Genomic DNA, 21,642 nt, shown 5'->3' on the forward strand with positions numbered 1-21,642 from the left:
TGAAAACAAATACATGTATGCATGCACACCTACTGTGTTGACTTTGTGCTGTTTGCACAGAAAGGAAGTGATGGAGAGATTGTGTGTTACTGGACATTCTCTAAGTGTTATTCTTAGATGTCTGAATCACATCATACTGCTGTTCTGCTCCTGCCTAAGAGGTTAGATTAGGTGAAAGAGCAAAAAATACAGAAATATAGTGGATCATGCAGGTGCATAAGTGGCTTTAAACAGCAGCGTTGACTGACTTTTACTGTATTTGTCAACCAATGTCCACATTTACAATGTCCTGTACCTACACTCCAAAATCTTTGCTGCATTGTCTCAAAATGAAAAGGATGTTTATGATGCAGGAAACCATCCCTGGAAAAAAAACAGACATACAAAAAGTTGTGGTAGTGTAGTGCTCTGCTCTTTGGAAGAGATAAAAGATAGGCAAAACACACAAGCAGTCCAGTAAAAAAGAAAACAAAATCTTTATTATTTTGTCTAGAAGAACAGGCTGTTTTGGAAGGAGGTGTGGGGGAATTATTGGAGAGGTAAAAGCAGCCGAGGAATAGGGCGGAGTCAAATAGACCAGAGGTTGGGGCTAAAACCTGGATTTATGTAGTTATGCCAGGGCTCCCATTGGGTCCCAGGCTGGAAGTACAACAGGCTCCTGATGCATCACCTCCAGGACATCAGCGGGGAGGAACTTCTTGTCTACCACCACCTCATACACATACTCGGAGAACCAGTCGTCCGTCATGATCAGGTAACCTACAGAGATAGATGCAGAAGACAACCGATCAGATGTGTAAAACTATGTATACTCCACACCCCTGCAATCGACCAATGAGAGTGCAAGAAAGTTAATAATAAGCATACTGTCAAAAAAAAAAGTCTAACTATTCCTTTAGCCATAAATAACAGGCAAATGTGACTCTGGATGAGTTCACAGTTGCTAGTAATCACTTCCCTCAGAAATCCTCAGTGTTCCTCTCTTTGGCCCCAACTGTTTCATATTGAAATTATATCATGCACCAAAAAAACAACAAAAAAACCTCTATGCTTTAAAATTCCACCATACAAAGAGTAACAATAGGCCTGATTTGCAGTTGGAGATGTCCTGTCAACAGTTTCACAGGCGTCTTTTTAATATGGGGAAAGTGCTTTTTCAGCCACGGGGGATTTCTTAGTTGCCGTACAGCAGCTGGCCAATGAAACAAATAAGCAGCAAGGCTCACAAGGCTCACACGGCTCACACACACACACTTTTCACTCTGCCATACACTTCGACAATTCATTTTGTTGATGTAATTAATAAAACATTCATTGGCACTTAAACATGGGCTGGCTCCCTTAATTTGTACATACATCTGTGCAATAAAATTAAAATAAGAGTATTAAAATGGAGTTTGATAAAGAAAAAACATCCAATTCAACAGTTTTGGACATGTGAGTCAAAGATTGTCAATATGTCAAATACACAAGGTGAGGAATGTCTCTTTGTTACATAGTTTTACACTCACAAAAAGGAGAAGCTGGCCAAAGTCAAGCTGAGTTAGCAGAATTACAACACATTTTTATGGAAGAAAAATACTTGTCTCTAATGAAATCGATAATTGTTACTCCTTTCACTGAAGGGGAGGAGGAGGGAGGGAGTGCTGCAAACCAATTATTTAACAAACATAATTTGACCATGCACCCACATTTTAATTGCTTTTAAAGTTCTCTTTATCACTAAACTTTATTTGAACAGGCAGAAAGGTAGAGGAAGAGAAGGACCCCCGCCCCTCATGGTTCGCACTTTCCCACCCTACAGTGCAGTATGCACTCAACACTTCTGCTATAACCTCTGCACGCCCACCCTGATAAAATGAAACAATGTCTGCCTCTCTCTCCCTCTGTGTGTGTGAAGTAATACAAGGTCAACGTGGCCAAATGTGGGGCAGTTATGAAAGCGTACCTTGAATTTACTGACAGGAGACATGTTGGGATAACCTAATCTCTTCTTGGATGATGATGTAGCCCCATGCTGAAATGATTAATTAAAATTAAAGATGCCTGTGCGTGTTTTTTTCACGGATATAACAAGACTGAAAGCCATGAGAAACCAAAGCAGCTCAAATCCAGGACTGACCCGACACATGTGGGAAGCTGGATGAGATTTGTTATGCCTTGGTTTAGCAACCAGATCTTACTGCAAATTTGATTTATTTTACTCTTCTGTTGAAGAGCGGTTGTTGATGCCACCTCTCATTCCGTCTCTTCTTTTCTCTTCTCACATGTTCAGAGTTGAGCAAACCCTCCCGCTGTCAAGTTGACTTATCGAAGATGTCAGGGTAACCGCAAAAACGTGCCAAAGTTCAAAACAATGTATCACGGGTGGCGTGTCCATGTGTGTGTGTTGTGTATGTGTGTTCTTCCAAGTACGCAAAACTTAGATGGCATGTTGCCTGGTTCTCACTGCGGTATCCGTGTGTGTTGATGTGAGTTTCCTGGAACCCACGTGTTGGGTGGCATGATGGTTCGTGTGTGTGTGCGTGTGAGAAAGTTCGGTGTCATTATTTGTTTTTAGGGATAGGCTGAATGTCCTCTTTCAGAGAGGGAGGATGGACTGTAAACTAGAAGAAGAATGTGGAGCAGCCATCTTGCTTTCTAACTTCAGCTGAAATCCACCAAATCACAGACCATGAAGATCTGAAGTCTCCATAAAGACGAGGACACAAATCCATAAAATCCAATTTTAAAAAAGGACAAAAAAAGAGGTTTTGAGACTGTGGCCAACCCCTATTTTACCCAGTTTTGGAGCTGGACTTATTAATTCAGAGGCACTTGATTTGAGCTATATGATTAAGATTGAGAAGAACTTGGCTGGATCTATGATTAGACCAAAAGGTACAAATCATTTTGACATTTTAAAGAAAAGAACAACAAGTGAAAATGTGTACCATTTTTAATTCGTTATTTAAGAATAGATGGGGATCAATATGCCTGCAGAGTTGTGGTAAGACCAAAGAAAAAACATTTTTCATTTTATAGGAAATAAAACAGGCCTATCAAAATGAGGTGAAGGGACAGACAATTGTGGTTTGGGTGCAAAATAATGGCAGTGGATTAGAAGCATACTTTAAAGCTAATGAAGCTTCTCATCCCAAAACTCTGTTGTGTTCACTGCAGAGGAAATCCTTCCATCCACACGGACCTCATCTCCCTGTATTTACTTAACATCAAATCATATCGGTAGGAAATAATAGTTTCTCTCTGTGCATGTCAAACTCAGTCAGAGTTCAAACAGAACTCGTGATGGAGTCCACCTCAGGGTTACATCCTGTCTAATTGAGAGTAAAAACCTCAGTGTATTGGCCAAACATTTGCCCAAAACAGTGTACAAGTATGAGCTTTGGAGTGAGCGGAGTCATAACAGCGGCTTAAAGATAGAGGAAACAGAAAGTTAAACCTCTCCTGAGAGACTTCTTCAGGGTTCGGGAGAATATTAAAAGCCCTAAAGGGAGATGTTAAGCTTTTGCAAACCTTATAAACACACTCCACTGACTCCCTCCGCTCCAGGGCTATAAGCGCTCTTCTTCCAATTTCTCTTTTGTCATCTTTCCAAAATCATCTCTACATCTTGCATTTGTTTTTCCTTTTTTCCTGACTGCACTGTGTCACCATTTGTATTTCAGCTCTCTCTTGACTCCTGCATGCTCTCTCTTCTCTTTTTACCCTCGGCCTTTGTCAACAAACAAAGCCCCCGGATTCCCAAGTGAACTCCCCTTCTCTCAAACTTTTGTTCTCAAAAACTTTATTAATTTGGCTGCGGACGGTCTGGAGGCCCTGGCCTTCCCCATCTGCTGGTGTTTATGGAATAAGATATGCGTGAAATACATTTGATTTGACTGAGGGATTTTTACATGTTTTCCCAACAGTCACTACGGTTTGTGGGTTCAAGCAAATATTGTTAGTATGTGTGTGTGTGTGTCTCTCTCTCTGTGTGTGTGTATATACTGTATTGTATGTGTGTGTTGCCAGACGATGCATGACTGACCTGAAATACTCTCCTATAATTTGCAGTGGAATGTCGAAGCCCAGAGATGGAGAGGAGAGAGAAGAAGGGGTCAGAGGAAGACGAGGAACAGAGATGAAAGGACAGAGGGAATAATAACAGCAGACATTAAAGTCTGGGGCAGAGCTGTGGAGTACCTGCTGTGATGTGGCCTGTTGCATGAAGACAGACTGACTTTACTTACTCAATGACAAATATCTACATTTTTCCCACATATCAAAATGACTTAGAGTACTGGCAGGCAGCCCAACACTGGTTTTGCTTTTACTTATTTTCATTCATATATTATTGTTACAATGTTGAATGTTCATATTAAATGGCCAAAGTTTCAAGTTGAGGTAAACACTCCTTTGAGTTAAAAAGCACCGGCTTTAGACTGGTCTAAACGCTCGGTTTCCAACGTTTCTTTATACTTTTAGCCTGAGCTGATGTCAGCTTGTGACGGATTTCTTTATATGGTCATCTGCTCCATGCACAGTGCTCAAGTTCACTGCTCCACTCAGCTAATGTTTTGGCATCTTTCAATTGTTTTCGGGGTAGTCACACTGAACCATGACTCAATTACACTGCAGTGCAAACTAAAAATGTTTTAATTTAAAATGATTTACTTGTTGTATCTTGTTGTGTTGACAGGTTTTTAGTACACACAATTCTTCACAGTAAAAGTCTCCTGTTAGCCATTTAAAAGCTTTTAATATAAAGCAGTAAAGCAGGAAATGTTGGGTTTGCATAGGCAGTAACTTAACATGACTCTGACACGGGTGCCCCTCGGCAGCTTCCTGAAAGCTGGCCAATCAGAACAGAGTGGGCTCATCGAAAGGGAGGTCTTAAAGAGAAAAGAGGTCACCCTCTGTCTGCAGAGAAAAGACAGAAAACTGTCTGCTAGAGACAGAGGGGCAGCCGTATTTTGAACTGTGAATTAGTGTGTGGGGTAGCAGAGTCGCACAATAAATTATAGAGCTGAAAATTTGCATATTAAGTTCACTTTAAAATTTAATTTGAATCTATGATTAAACAAAAAAAATACAAATAAAAATAAAAAACAACTCAGTAAGCTGACCACTAGAACTAAATTGTCAGGTTCAAAAGTTCTCAGTCAACATAAACTATTGTGCTGTTTTATGTATGGATTAATACACCAGTCTAAGATTTAGCTCATTCTTTAACCACGTACCACTAGACCCAGAGGCACTGAGCTCAAAAAACACAACAGAGTCACTGTGCCTTGTGTGTGGCTCTATCTCTCTACATGAAACAGGACATGGCCAATTATAAGTTCATAAAGCAGCAATACGGGGGAACATCTCAGTCTAATCCTGTTATTTTCATAGACACAAACAGGAAGATGACAGTTTATAACGAGACACAGTGGTGTGAGAAAGATCTGAAAGAAAGATGGGGACAGTATGACTTTGGTCTTTTGTTGGGACTAGAGCCAGCTGAAAGAAAACTATTTTAGATGTATACAGCCAACTTAGATGGCAGGTGGAAGCTGCATTATACAACACAATTCGGCATTCCTTTCTGTGACTTGATATTCACCAGACTGAACAAACAGATCCAAGTTGTCCTCATGTGGAAATATCCCTTATATCTGAACTAATCCCATCCCAAAGGAAATGATAGAAAGTAGGAATAGTGTAATGATGTGTCAAGTGTCTCTTAGGTTACCTTTGTTCCCACGGTCATCGCCCCAGGAGTTTTCCACCCGCCACTTCTCAAAACCTTCTTTCCCATCCTGACAGAGAAGGAGAGAAAGTAGAAGATGAAGAGATAAGACTGAGGAGCAGAGAACAGAGGAAAGAAAAGTGTCCCGACAGCTGGGGTTACTTACAAGGGGGGAAATCGACAGCAATGTGAAGAACTGCAGCCGATTAAAGCAGGGTAAACACACAGCAAGACTCTGAAGCAGTAAACCCTGGGAAACTCTGCGATTGTGTATCCTTGTCTGTCTGTGTGTGTGTCTGTGTGTGTGTGTGTGTGTGTGTGTGTGTGTGTGTGTGTGTGTGTGTGTGTGTGTGTGAGTTTGCATGAGTTTACACCTGTATGTTTGTGTGTGTGTACCTTGTCTGTAACGGCAGTGAGGATCATTGCGTGGGTCATGAGAGAGTCTCCATATATCAGTCTCTCTGCCTTAGAAAGGTTCTTCACTGAAACTCCAAACACGAGCTCATGGTTGAACCTGCACAGAAGTAGACACAAAAAACACATTACACCACTTCCTCTGATATCAAACTCTGCCTCTGATTTCACCTACATATTGATTGTTTTAAGAGAAAAGGCAAATACAACATTATTTGATAACTTCATGGCTAATTGTCCATATATACCAACAATCCAAGGATAGGGTTCATATCTCAGGCAGGGGAAGATGCGCAATGACCATAAAAAGTCAAAAGCAAAACCTTTGTAAGTCTGGGATTCTGCATGAGCCAAAAGACAGCTTTCAATTCCTTTCTTGAGCCTGACTGTAGAAATGAGGCTCCACTTAGCTTCAGCCTCATTCCAATTATAATTTATTGGCACAAGGAGAGATCTGTCTGGACAATGAGCTTCAACAGTGATGGTACCAGACATCTGGCACCACATTGGTTTGGTTCAGTGGGCAAATTTAAGCCTGGCGCCAGCGACTCAGACACTGATGCTTCTGCACCTGAAGGGCAAAGATGAACAACTTTTCCCCTGTGGAGAGACTGACACCTCATGGAGGCAGATGAGGTCTGGGCTTGTTATGTGAACCCTGCTAAACGCAGAACAAACAAGCCTGGGATACAACAATCTCCGGAAATATTGTTTTTTAAATGGTTATTATACATCTAGATGAGTTTTGCTGGTGTTCAACATTATCAAATGTTTCAGCTTTCTGAGGTTTAGTATCTGATCTGTTTGGAGAAACTAGCCAATAGGTGTCGTGCTGTGGATCAGATTAATCAGATATTGGCAAAGTAGACTTGGAGGTTGTTTTTTTTGTTTTTTAAAAATGAACAATTAGTATTGCTATAATACTTTAGTCCGTGTTTTGTCATGTTTCTTGGTACAATGCAACAAGAAATGTAGCAACATGGCAAGAAAAAGAGGACTGCATCTATTAAAATATACTCACACATTCATGTCATTAATGCCCAGCTTTCCATGGAAATGTTTCCCGACGTCACATCCAAACCACACCGCCTAGGAGAAAAACAGTAGTCATGTTCAGATTTCTAGTTCACACACTTGTGTCCACAATTACTCCTGTTCATCCTGACTTACCTCTCCGTCCTTGATGGAGTCAGCCGCAGCCTTTTTAAGCAGCTGGATGGGTTGATTGTTGTACAGAGTGCTGCGGCCTGCAACCATGTTACCCAGGAACTCCACACTGTACAGCTTCCCGTAAGGATTCTGGGGTCGGGGGTCGTTCACAAGGCAGATCTGAGGATAGAGAGCGTTACCATACAAGTTTAGACACTGCACACCTTCACACGGGAGTCTGAAATGGAGGTAGTAACATGGTGGCTCTTATAAGAGCCTACATACTTTGTCCTGAATGTTGTATAGGGGTTTGACATGTTCTCTGTAGAACTCCTGGGGAGTGAGAGGTCCCATGCGATGAAAGTTCTTGTCCTTGTCCCTATACTCCCAAGAGATGGTCTCAGGAGGGCTGCCTAGGCAAACACTGGCCACCCGGAACACCTGCACAGCACACACACAGTACCAACATTAATGAACATTTACTACCTGAACTGCTCTCTGATTTAAAACGCAGATATTACAAATCTGCTTTTCAAGCCAAACGAATCAGCATTAAATAATATTCACAGGGCATGACAACCCCCAGGCTGCATACTCATCGATCACTGCCTGGGTCTCCTTCATTCCATCAAACTTTCCCTACATTCTTTCCTCTTTTCTCTCCATACAGTGATTCCCCTCCCCTCTTTCCCCTCCATTTCCCCATTTGCACCCCCCTCCCTCCCTCGATGTGTGTCTTCCTGCGGTGCTGAAGTTCAGACCAAGTTCCTGTGGGCTAAATCGGGTTGTTTGGACTGGGCCGTCTGTCAATCTGGCCCTTCCAACCTCTGATATAGCAATCTGAGGAATTTCTCCCCCCCTGACACTTTTCACCTCTCCCATCCTCTGCTCTCCCAGGATTCACCAGAGGCCTTTTCTATCAAATATGATTAAAAATGAACTGAGAAATTAAGTGGTGGGTCAGTCCATTGTTTGATGGTAGATAAAACGAGTGGGAATACATGGTCTTACATTGGTTTGAGAAAAGGCAGACACATTTATACAATGGCTACAGTATGTGGAGGAATTGTACCTCACACTCTGGCTGCTTTGACTACGGATGTCACAAGTAACACATTTCAAAAAGACTTATCTTTTATTGACTTTCTACTGATATCCAGACAAATTAAACTCTAGATGAATATAGAAGGAAGTAACAAAGGGACTGTTTTTGGTCCAGCCTGCATCAGCAAAGGGCTCATAGTGGAATATAGCAGCCATGGCAGCAGTTTCCATGCAGCATATTAAATGCACCTAAATAAAGGTGACATTCTTGCTTTCAAGTTAGCAGACAGGGAGCCCTCTGAGAGACAAACACACAAAATGTTGTATGCATACTGTAAATTCAGGTTTGGCTTACACAAACAAACAATCCCCCTTCATCATCACAGAAATGCATAAGTCACAATAGTACAGACGCACACTAAAATACACACATGTGGCGAGTCAACAAAAGGAATCTACCACCTTCATCCTGATTCATCTACTTTGTTTAGACTGCTTCTGGGTAAGACTGCATGCCAAGGTGTCCATCCTCTTGTCTGGTCTGTGTTTGCTCAGATGCCCTCGGCACCTTGACGAGACATCTTTGTCACCCCTTGACCCCCGCCCTCTTTCTTCATTCCTCTTTTTTTTGTCTTCTCCTTCCAAGAATAACTCTGCTGTCCCTGTAACATCAAACTTTTCCACTCACTTTACAGTTCTTCTTTCGGGTGCCCTGACACATACTGTAAGCATCTCGCTTTATGCCAGTTTCGCCCACTCGTCCTCTCATGGTAAGGCAAATAAAGTGGGTGCAGGGGAAAGGCTGGCCGGACAGAGGATAAACCGTCACAGTGACATCAGAGCACGATCAATATTGAAACAACTGCCGTTTGGATGAGTGACATACACGAGTGACAGATAGGAAAAGATGAGAGGGACTGTAAAATAATCATAAAAATCTAAAATAACCGCAGCACACTTAACAGATGAAATTGTTTTTTTTGCTGGTTTTATTTGGTAAATGTATAAAGTCACTTCATGATTATCTCAGTTTGCATTAAATTTGCTTGATAAAATGTATTTTTTAAAAATTCAACACTCAAAAAAAATCCTCCAGTGTCAAATGGTTCGGGCCTCTGTCCTCACGGCAGACTCCAATCCCTTCCTCAAAACCACAGGCGTTATTCATAAAATTTGCAAACTTTAACTCAAGTTTGGATTATAACTTCAAAGGTCATCACATTCACATCCTAATACTCTAAACATGTGAACTCCCACCAGGTTTCCGGATCCAGCTGTTACAGAGTAGGCTAATTGATTCTGATGGGTTTTGTTAACGGGCAGCTCATCAGTCTGTAACAGAAGGTCCACCTCAGGTCTGTCTCAGTCCTGTGACACATCAAGTTTGCGTGTCCTGCTGTAAACAAAAAGCTGATTGACTGCACGCGATTGGGGATAACTGTGGCCAACGTTCGATAGCATCTGTGTTCCAGTGTTGACCGGCTGGGACCGCTCTGCAGGTTTGTTTGTTTTACGCAACCCAAACACACAAATCACCTGTAGTTAAAAGTGAGACTAACACATTGCCAAGCCAATTACAACACAGCGCAGTCTGCTGTACCTGGATATAGGAGGATAAATCTACTTTCCTAAAAAAGAAAAAAAAAACACAGTCAAGGTATGTTTGAGCAAAACACTCCAACATTCAGCGTCCCCCTTCAACTTCATCCCTGGACTATCTATGTGCTCCACAAACAGCATAATATGGAAAAATAGTTGCTCACTGTACATAGATTGTTTCTGTGGACACTTGCAGCCAAAAAGAAAAGCTTTTCGCACCATCTGTTCACTGATGTAAAACAAAAAAAGTGACAAAATATGTCTGAATTAAAATGTATACCTACTTTTAAATCTTGAATTAACTTAACACTTCATGAAGCAGCTGCACAGGAAAAGCCTTCAAGGAAGAAAATAACCATGAAATTGACACATTTGCTTATGTGTATTGCATGCTCTTAGTTGTCTGGTGTTGCAATGAAAAGGGTCATTCTCTTAGTCCACTGCACTGATTTTTACACCTGTCATTGACTGACTATCTTGTTCCGCAGGTTTAATTGATAAATGTTGTGTAAATGTCTTTTATGTTTTATATACTTATTGTTGAAATATTTGATGATTAAATTAGAGTATTAGATACATACAAAATCATTTTTGTTGTAAAAAGCTTTAACAAATTTGAACTTTTAATATTAATAATAAAACATAATAATAATAATAACACTTGAGAGTTTATTAGACTCTGAAGCTGATCCCCACCCAGTCGATGTCAAACTGAGACAAAACATGCAGCTCACTGCTACTCTGAAGTGGATTTATAACTATTGTCTAGAAGCTGGACTTGTGAGTATAAGCAAATGACACCATGCAAACAGTTTGGATAAAAATGAGCTAGGTTTTGATTAAACTTCCACATCTCGTAAACACGCAGCACATGTGGTCATTGTTAAAATTCAAATGATGGTGAAAAGAAACTCTAGATATCAGAGCGGACGACTGACGGAACTGTCGAGGCTATCGCTGCGGCCTCTGATGGTGACACATACACTCGCACACATTGAACGACACATCAGCCGAGCCAACGGCCGGCATGCACTGATCCATCAGTCTTGTCTCACTCTGAGAGAAGACTGATCACTCTGTGCGCTCAGAGCTAAGAGCGGAGCCGCACATGGAGTTTCTGAGTCCATGATGTAATGGAGCAGGGTGGAGATGTACCTCCTGTGGTGTGAGAGATATCATCTGCATGGTGCACATGTGTGAAGTATTGTTTTTGCAATGTACAGTTATAGCAAATATATCCCTTTTGTGTGTGTGTGTGTGTGTGTGTGTGTGTGTGTGTGTGTGTGTGTGTGTGTGTGTGTGTGTGTGTGTGTGTGTGTGTGTTCTCTGCTTTCTATGTACGTGAGTGCTGAGGAGCAGGGAAACACACCAGATCCAGCATGAAAGAGAGAGACTGGCTTTGAAACTTAAACTAATCCTCTCTGCCTTAATAATGCAGCGTATGGATATTGTCATCCTAACAGCCTCTACAAATACAAACTGTCATCATGCACTGGGCTAGTTAGTCCGATGTTACTGCAGGTGCAAGCTGCTATTGCAAAACTTTTTCAGATGAATGCGAGGTGCTTGGTTTTAACTAATGCGCCTGACTGGTGTTAACAAAAAAGGAATAGATTCTTGACACGCGAAGGGATCCGTGTAAATCAAACGCACCCCCCTGTGTACAGTAAGTGGAAGCAGAGAAGCCGACCCGGTTGCTTGTCATGGGAGTGTGTGTAGGGCCGGCGTGATGAAGACCAGGGCACAATCACAGCCGCCACATAGGGGAGGGTGGATAGCATCACCTCCACACACGCCAAAGTAGGACTGACACAACACTTTGATCCTGAGAAACATATGTGCTCGCATAGATGCAAATGCACATGAGTGTTACGAGCAAACACTACTATACACACACACGTGAGAGTCCAAGAACTACGTAAGCCTACAAACACACACGCCATCCCATGTCCACAAACACACAGTTCTGCACATGTGAACATGCACACATGGTCAGCAATAAAGCGGTTGAGCTCACAGTTTGTAAACCCAAACTACATAAATAAATATGCTCTGTTTACAAAAAAAGTTATAATCCTGCAATGTTAATATACACTGTAATAACAAATGAAACACTTGACAAGCTTTTAGCCTGTCCTGTGTGAGTTCATGTGAGATGCTGCCGTCACTAATTGGCTGGAAAACCTGATAAATTATCAGTCATCTGGATTAGCCAAATTTCTAACATCAATCCTAATTAGCAGAGCTAATAATCTGTTAAGTGTCCAATAACAGGGCTGTTGATGCTGGAGGCGGATCAAATCCAGACCAGAACAACTTGTCATGTGGATGGTTTAGGACCACACAGCTTTGTCAGTATAAGAGTTTAAAATAGAGAATTCTGGCAGTGCCTAGTTTTCACTTACACATGTGTTTAATTTTGATTAATTTGACGAGGTGCTTTTAAAACTGATGTGGTGTGTTAATGTGGTGGAGAAAAGCTCCAAAATGTCAAAGTTAAGATGCTACAAAATCAAATCCATTCCATTATATTATTTTCATCTGTCAAGTGTGCACTATAGTAGAGTAAAGGAGGAACATTTTGTAAGACTGACTCTGATACTTCATACAATTGGAAAATATTTTCATTATTGACAATTCTATTTTGAATTGTCAATGAATTTTGTTCAGTTGTAACTGTAACAGTAACTGACAAACTGTCAAAAGATACTCAGTTTACAATGAAACACAAATATCCTTTTGCTTTTAGGAAACTGTGACCAGCATGTTTTACTTAACAAATGACCATTAATCAATTATCAGAATTATTGTAAAAATTATTATAAAAACTATTATCAAAACACTAATTACAGACAATAAAGAGACCATTATTTTACAATTCATCACAATAATATAACATGTCTAGTTGTCATCAGTTGATATTTAATGCTGTTGTGACGCTTTGTGCAAGAGAAAATTCACACTTGTGTGCTTCTAATTTCAAATCAACCATAATATGTACTGGATATATGTGTAATAATTTATTAGATAAATCAGATATCATTTCATTACTGTAATCATGCATTTATAAATTGTAACATTTTAGCTCAATTTAAAATATAGAGTCCACAAAATATTGTGCATTTTAAACCATGAACAGCTTTTATATTTTAATCTATATTGTCAAATCTTAATCTAATATTTTTTTCCCCTATTCATATGCATCTTAAAACTCAATTATCATACTGCTAGGGTCATTAAAGGGGCAAAAGCATGAAAAGGTTAAAACAAATATTATTTTATTTCTAATTTTCCACAGCTGAGATTTTCTGTCAGTAATCAAGTAAAATATCAGATTTTTTATATTGAGGCAGACATCTTATTATATTTGATCACTTTTAGAATGATGCTCGTTAAATGCATCCTCGAACTCTCTCTTCACTCTGGTTTTTCTTTTAACATGACCTAACCCTCTATCATCATTGGCTGCGACAGATTGGTGTTTCGCAAAGCAAACCACTTCCAGGTGGACAAACAAACATCCTGACATCCCTCGGCCCCCCCGACCTGACATGCAGTACAGTAGGACCAGTCTTTACTGTTGCAAAACATGCGCTTGTGCGCGTGTGTGTGTGTGTGTGTGTGTGTGCGTGTGTGTGGGGTGATGACTGGGGTGATGACTGGGCATCCATGGGGGCGCTTTGAGATACAGTTGACTGTTTAAACAAGCGAACCGCCAACACCACAATACACCCAAACAACTGACAACAAAGGCTGCTTACCCAGACCCCCGTACTGTGTGCAATGGTCTCAATGGGAGACTGATTGACTAACTGACCCCCCCACATACTGTACATTCACACTAGCATACACACAGAGGAAGTGTGAATAAAGCCTCACATGAACACACCTACAGTCTGCACACATGATAACACGTGTTATGTTGCGTAAGTGTTTGTTGTACACCGTTTATTTTTGTTGTGGAGGTGAATTGTCACTGTCCAGAGTGTCAGATGCTTGATAATAGACTTTCCGTAAACAAGATTACTATCTTGTGACATCTGGCACAAGGAACATGTGATTTTTTTTAAATGTGTTGCATTTACACACACACACACACACACACACACACACACACACACACACACACACACACACACACACACACACACACACACACACACACACACACACACACACACACACACACACACACACACACACACACACACAAATCCAGAAATGACATTCACACATGAGACACACTAGTCTACATGCACACATATATCTAGGCGAATTAAAGCATCTCACCATGTTAGCAGTATGTTGTCCAGAGTGTGTATCAGACAATATGTCATTAAAAAAAACATTCATTGATTTGTATCATTAATTCAAAATATGTTCGCATCTTTGTAAAAACATCAAAATTAGAACTATAATAGGAAAAAAAAGAATTGCTAAAATAAAATGTTTTAACTGTTAAATGGACGTGTTGTGAACATGAATAAATGTTTGGCTCCATGAACAGGTTGACATGCTGTACTGCTCCCTTCATACAGGCTGCATGTTCACTCTCAGTTAAGTATTATTTGACAGCTCCCTCTACTGGTCACATTAGAATAATGTCACTAAGTTAGGCGTTGTGTAAGCTGTGAATCTTTTTATTGTCATTTATTCAACATGTATGCACACACACAAGTCTGCATGTGCCAGTGTGTCTTTAAAGTTACTGCGCTATCATCATATGACATAATTATTTAATCCTTTGCTTTACTGCAGCAGATGCTGTTAGTGATTTTGTGACAGTACTGAGTCTCTACTATCCACATATTAGATAATATATTCCACCTTTTTTCACCAAAAAGTTCCAGAAAATATAGAATCAGAAGAAATCAAACCAAGAACTAAACACTTTTCGTTTCCACTGCAGACTTCAGACTAATTCAAAATGAACAGACAAACGTGAGAGAGAAAGAATCTGGGCAGATAGCCACGATTCAGAATGTACCTTCAATCTGAAGTTTTACTCGTAAAGAAGCAGGAAAGCTCAAGTTGAGACAGCAGGTGCAGGTACACTACTAGCAGCAGCGAAACTAACATCAGTGCTAGCAAGAGGCTAGCGTTAGCACTGCCAGTGAAGCTAAGTGTTCAACCACCAGTATGGCTCAGGCAGCAGACACAGGAGCTAATGAGGTGCAATTGAGGATTTAATGAATGACTTCGCCTGGACAAAGTCAAGAAAGAAGATGTTCTGCTAAAGGTGAAGCTTAATGGCTGTCCACACTAAGAACGATAACTATAACTATAAAGAGCATCCACACTTATGAACTATAACGTCCTGTAAACAGCTGCTGGTTCCAGTTGTGTCTGCAGCTAATGAAAATAGATATTGATGAGCTGTTACTGCTGTATGTTGTACAGAGAAAGAAAAAGAAAAGCAGAAGGGTTCACAGGTGGGTGCTGATTCAGTGTGTTGATCAGAAGTATTTCAGACACTAGTTACTGTGATGTTTCAGGAGTATTTACAGACCAAACTGATCCGACCCACAGCAGAACATACAGTATGAGCACAAATCATAACACTAAAAGATTTTTCACATTATAATAGAAAACAAAGCTCCAGCATCTTTATAGTTGTGGTGTGGACTCCACCATCCACTGGAGTTAGAATGATTTTTAAAACGATATGTTTGTAGTTATCTTTATAATTATTGGTGTGGACAGGCCTTTACATTATTTCTGGGCAAATATGTGATGCAGTGTGGTCAATTTGATAGGCCTATGTAACACACAGGCCTAACCTATGTCTGAATCAGCACCGTGGAGGCGTGGAGATAGAAAATATGTGCTTATGTTGTTATTCTTATATATGCTTGCAACGGTCATTATTGGGCTTGCCTTATTTGGTTGGTATTTGTTCAATATTTTTTGGTGATGGTTTTGCATGGAGTCTTCATACAGGCCATTTATGATGGAAAAAACGATATTTAGCATGAAATGTTGCATTGGGATGTGAGTTGCATTCAGATTTAAGCATCAGTGTAAGGGCTGGTATGGCATTTGTTGTGTTTTGGTTGGATCTTAACTTTTTCTGTAGTATGTGCGGTAAGGCTGTACTTTAGCTATACGTTCTTGTAAATCTACGGTGTTCATGCCATAAAACATTTTTCCTTTTTTACGTGTTAAGTCAGAGGAGGGGGGCACTTCAAGAGTAGTCACCCTGAGGCACCCTAGGGTGTTAATCTGGGCCTGGGCTTTGTTATCTCTTTGCTACCCCAAAAAACAAGAAATGTCCCTTCCTCATCCTAATCTTGATATGAGCGGTGCCATCGCTTCCTCATTTACAAACAGAGCGGCACACAAGTTGTAGTTGCCTCAGTGTTTGTGTTTGACTATATCTGCAATAGTCAGCTCTGTAAAAAAGAGGGGACTTTTTTTTCTTTTTTGGGAACCTGGGAATACCCTTGAGGAACGCCTCCAGTCAAAACACAAGTAAAGTTCCCAAGTTCCTCAAAAGGTTCTAGGTTCCCTGCAATGCAAAGATTTTAAAGGAAACGTGTGCTCTCACCTCCTCTATCATGGTGTCCATCGCATCAGAGAGTTCAGTTTCAGTGGCATCACTGGCCACCATGTTCCTCAGTCTTAGGCAGTATTCTCTCAGCTGTAACACACAGTGAGACAGAAACACGAGTCAGCACTTCCTCACTGATTTCATGATTTACTGATGGCAGCTTGACTGCGTTAGTTGTGACCTCACCTTATGATTGAGGATGTCATTCATTCTGCGTGAAGCCTCTGAGCTGTGTGACTCTGGAAAGCATTTCTTTGGAATGACGCCATACTTTTCTGAAGCAAGCACAGTAAAAAAAAAAAAACAATATTTTTAATCCTGGAACCAAAGTTTTTTATGTTGAAGACTATGTCATTTTCCAAACTTGAACATTACCCAAATACCTATTCCTGTAATTCCACAAATGAGACATGTTAGTCAATTATTCTATATGTACTTATTGTTACTGTGATTGTAATGTATCACGACCAAAACTAACCAATAAGGTTGACCAGCATGTCCCACTGTCCTCCATCATTGGTTGGATTAGAGAGCAGGAACTGGACCAGACGTCCGTCCACTGGCTCCTTCCTCTGTGCTGTCTCCACGCAGGCCTGGAGGAAGTAGTAGCAGCGCTCAACCTGCAGGAATTAGAACAAACAGTACATAGACACATGATGAGTAATTAAAAAGAGAGAGGTTACATAATTGTATATAATAAAGACATGTACACATAAGGCTTGGATTTAGACTTAAGTCATAAAAATAAGGACCTGAGTCTTGACATGAAACCTGAAACATTCACTTTTTTACCTTTTAAAATCCTACAGCAATTTCAAATAAAGCACTGAGTGACCTGAAAGACTCGAAGTTTGCTCATAAATACTTGTGACGCAAGACTTGACTTGGACCTCTAATGTGATGTAGTAATAATACACTGGCTCAGAGGAGGAGGGGGATATTCTTAGAGCTCGACATTTACTGATTCCAATATCACAATCCATTTTAGTCCCTGGCTGTCACTCATTACAAAGAAAGGTGTTTTCAGCGGAAGCGCAACCTATCTAAACGTGGGAAAATAAAGTCATGAGGCCAGAGAGAGAGAGGTGAAAACATTTAGCGAGGTGTCACTGTGACGTCGGCCCTGGAAGAGCATTGACAACAACGCACAAAGGAGGGTTTTAGTTGGACAATGACTGCATATTAGGGGCAACGCACATGCGTTTACACACACAAACACACACACACACACACACAGTGTCCTGACTGCTAAAAAACAAAAACAATCATGTAGCAGAACACTGAGGCACTACTGAAAGCACTAAAGAAAAATCAAATATAAAGTAGTTTGAGCCTCTAAGCAGTCAAACATGTCTTACCTTGTCCCAGAAAAAGAGATAGGACTGACTAAACTCAAACTCCTCTATGTTAAACTTCTTCATGAAGGGAAGACGCATGACGTTGAGGCACGAGAAGATCCAACATCTCCCTGGTGATAAAAAGAAAAGAAATATGCAGGTTAGAGAGGATTTGCAGTAACACGTTTTTGTACATGCATCAGTAGAGCCTATTGTGCTCTTATGTTATTGTCTGCTTGCACATGGTCAGGATGGGTTCTTCCATCTTTAGACTTTTTATCAGACAGTCTAATTCAGAGACTTAAGACTAAACTTAGTAGCTTACAGTGTATCCACCAACACATGATGAGTGATGCACCAGTCATCACAGTTGTGAGGCAGTCCAAATAGCAAAACAATGTCTCAGCTAGAAAACAGCGACTCTAGATCATATAATGTGCTGTCAATGGAAGTTTTTATTATTTCTAAATTAAAATGGTCATTTGGTGATTTCAGTGAGAAAAACACAATTCAACAGGTTCATCCAACTTAAAAGAGACCTCCCAACTTCATGCAAACTAAATTTTGACTGTGATAAAAACAAATAAAGCTGACAAATATGTGCAAATAGGGAGCGAGGTGTAGTTGGTATCAGCTTAACCTCCACCTGAATTCACCAGAATTTTTTTTTTTTAACACGCAGTATGCATTACATTTTTTTAACACAAAAATAGAAGCTGCAAACTTATAAAGTGATAGTTGCTCCAATCTGTCAATGACAGTCATGGCCAAAAATAATTTTTGCATCACTTTACCACACAAATGCCTACAACAAATGTAACAACATGTATATCCACCATTTCTAATGCAAACTTGAGGTCAAGAAAGGTTTATTTAAAGGTATTATTTAATTTTAAAAAAAGGTAGACTTACAATAACAAAGGTGTGAGAAGATGTGTATATACCAGTTCTAAGCCTTTTATTTCAGAAATAAATTAACTTTCCAATGTGTGCTAAATATCAACAGTTTTGCTCTGTAAATGTTGCTGCAAGCTCAAATATGCACAATATATCAGGAATCTGTGTGTTTTGACCCAAAAGATCAGACATCATTAATAAGATGCATTTATGTAGGCTTGTACCGTAAAAAACGGTAAATAAGTTGCACCAGTATAATAGACGCAGTCTATTTGGGGGGGGGGGGGTTCATGTTAGGAAAAATGCTTTTCTATTAAAGTTTGGTTTATTTGAAATTACCAGTAGCTATTCATTTATAAACACATACGTTTATGAAAGTTATTCCAAAACAATATACTTTTATTTGAAACACAATCAAAACACACATATTACACCTCAAACAGTGTGTCGGGTTAATGTTTAATGGTCCGGTAATGATTTGCTGAACTGAACTGGACAGGTATATTAACTCAGACCGGGTTCGGGTTAGGCTACGTGTTTAAATTAGTAATTCTCAGCATTACTATTCTCCATGATTTCCTACCTGAGTTTTTCTGGTTGGTGATGGGCTTGCCCTCTGTGGGGATAGAGTGCTGGAAGATGTGCACAGTATCCTGGACAGTCTGCCGGTGAAGACAAACCTCCAATGGGTCGATGCAGGTTGACACATTCTGGGCCAGCAGGTAGCGTGGCTCGGCCCGCATCCGCTTCTGAAAGCTGGCTACCTTCTCCTGACTCAGACCTGGAGGGGCAGGAAGAGGGAAGTAGAGAGGGAAGAATAAAAAGCAGAATGACAGAGTGAATGGTGAGAGAGGCAAATAAATTTCCTTGTAATAGACTTTCACAGCTAGACAGAGTCAAACTGCTGATTAAAACTAAGAGGAGGATTTTCCTACTGTCCCGATACACATGACCCATCAATGCACTTTAGGCATACTCACTTACCGCTTAGGATCTGATTCATGAGCACTCATGCACTCAAATGTCATAATAATGTCTGGAAAATGTCAGATCAATAGTCATAAACCAACAGCACATCGTTTATTGAATACTGCAATGGTCTGGTGCTTCCTTTTTCCACCATCCATGCAGAGATTACAGTGGATAATAGTCTTTTAAGTATATTGAAAACAATTAAGATTAGACAGAGGAAAGAAGAGATCAAGTCGTAGCCAGCAAGGAAGAAATCAAGGCCGCTCAGTTTCTAGTTAGTAGTAATAGACGTAGCCTTAGGGAGCCGGGAGGGGAGAGGGGTGCACAAACACAAACTTTGACCGAATCAAACTGGCACCTGTGTGTGGTTTTGTAATTCCGTCAAATAATAGTGCAGAGCAATTAAACATTGAGAGGAACATTGCCTAGTCATGCATGCTGCCTAGAGTTCGACCCCTCTCTCTCCGCTGCATGCTGTTATTTTCCATTGACACAAAGCTGAAATGCACTGACCACTGTTGATTAGGACTGTGTCAAACTTCATTAATTGTCACGTCCATATGATCAGAGGACAAAAAACAGACACAGACCGGCACAGAGCATCCTGTTGACATGCCATGATGACTATGGATAGATAATGAAGTGAAAAACATTAAAAGATGAACCTTTGATATTAAACAGAGAGTTTGCCAACAGCTTCAAACTCTACATAACACAATAGAAGAGTATGAAAATATGATGGAAACGCTGAGCTTTAATGAAGGCTGACTTAGTTTTTCAGTGAGGGCATGAATGGTGAGGACAGGCATCATAGTGATTTTCTATGGAAAGGGGCCAAGCACAGGTACTCAGGGTGACTTGCACATTTACACACCACTGGTTAAACAGCTGGTTTTTTATTAGTCCAGTACTTTATCATGCATTCTATCATGTAAATCACTGTGCAAAGGAGTGAAACACAGCTGGCATGAACCCTAACAGTGAAGACTGAGTGGATACTTGCACAGTCCAAAGATCAGGATATCAAGACACTAATCATCAACTTCCTTTTTCTAATGTGTACACTAGGAATAAAGCCAAAACTTTTACTAACCAAACAAAACCAATAAAAAGGTCTTATGAAACCTAAAGTTAATAAAGTGAAACTGAAACAATCTTAGCTGGCATAAGTTTAACTCACTCATAAATCACTGTTCAAGTCTACTGAAATGTGCTGAAACTTGACTAACAGTGTAACCATTTTGGCTAGAAATGAAAACCCTTCTTCAATCAATCACTTGAAATAGTTTGGACAGTTTCTCGCATTTCCAGTTCCCTTCTCGATGAGCTTAGCTACCCAGGCTAACATTTCAAGCTCCTGTGGCTGACAGCAGCTTTTAGCCGACAAGTGAAAAGGTTTGCGTTAGCTGCCCGCTTGGTAAAAAGTCAGGATATCGATACCACGCTAACGAACTGTCAACCCAGCGGAGAGAAAACGACAGCAGAGTCATGCTAGCAGGAAGGCAGGCGGCCAATGCTAACGCAATGAATGCTAACTTTAGCCAGTTAGCTCCGCCAGCTGTCATCCTCCTGCCGTCACATACAGACCGTGCTCAGCCGGCCGGACACACCAAACACCGGGACCTAAGCAACACAAAGTGCCGCTCAACCTACCAGTGTCCATGTTTCCGAGGAGCTTGAGGTGCGTTGTCTGTTTTCCTGAAAAGTAACCGGCTCTTTGTTTATCTCATTCGCCGACAGTCAGTCAGTGTGATAACAGGGTGCGCTCGATTGTTTGACTCCCGGGCGGTCTTTGACGTGGCGGCTGGGCGGAGTTTGTGATTATGAGTACTACTATAAAGTCTTCTATAGGTGCAAATATGATTATTGTTGTTGTAGTTTTTGTTTGTTTGTTTGTTTTAGTTTTATAAATTGTACAAATGAGCACAAAGATTATTTGAGTTTACTGACCCCATGGTGTGCTC

At 40.5% G+C, this 21,642-nt stretch overlaps 1 protein-coding gene across 5 annotated transcripts; it reads right to left on the reverse strand.

The window, feature by feature from the left end:
- Nucleotides 1-452: 452 nt before the first annotated feature.
- On the reverse strand, nucleotides 453-21,447 carry blmh (bleomycin hydrolase). Of its 5 annotated transcripts, none has more exons than XM_062419544.1 (13): nucleotides 20,192-20,291; nucleotides 19,691-19,742; nucleotides 19,290-19,487; nucleotides 17,831-17,940; nucleotides 16,951-17,092; nucleotides 16,659-16,747; nucleotides 16,470-16,562; nucleotides 7,565-7,720; nucleotides 7,301-7,459; nucleotides 7,152-7,219; nucleotides 6,113-6,230; nucleotides 5,720-5,786; nucleotides 453-759 (listed from the first exon to the last, which is right to left on the reverse strand). In XM_062419544.1, the coding sequence occupies exons 2-13, from the start codon at nucleotides 19,707-19,709 to the stop codon at nucleotides 611-613; spliced, it is 1,368 nt and encodes a 455-aa protein (XP_062275528.1). In that variant the 5' UTR covers nucleotides 19,710-19,742; nucleotides 20,192-20,291; the 3' UTR covers nucleotides 453-610. The 5 variants fall into 5 exon arrangements, with proteins under 5 accessions (XP_062275528.1, XP_062275529.1, XP_062275531.1 ...); XM_062419545.1 differs by lacking the exon at nucleotides 20,192-20,291 and adding an exon at nucleotides 20,037-20,181; XM_062419547.1 differs by lacking the exons at nucleotides 19,691-19,742; nucleotides 20,192-20,291 and adding an exon at nucleotides 21,332-21,447.
- Nucleotides 21,448-21,642: the final 195 nt, after the last annotated feature.

The sequence above is a fragment of the Scomber scombrus genome, chromosome 5, assembly GCF_963691925.1.
Source record: "Scomber scombrus chromosome 5, fScoSco1.1, whole genome shotgun sequence".
NCBI classification, from domain to species: domain Eukaryota; kingdom Metazoa; phylum Chordata; class Actinopteri; order Scombriformes; family Scombridae; genus Scomber; species Scomber scombrus.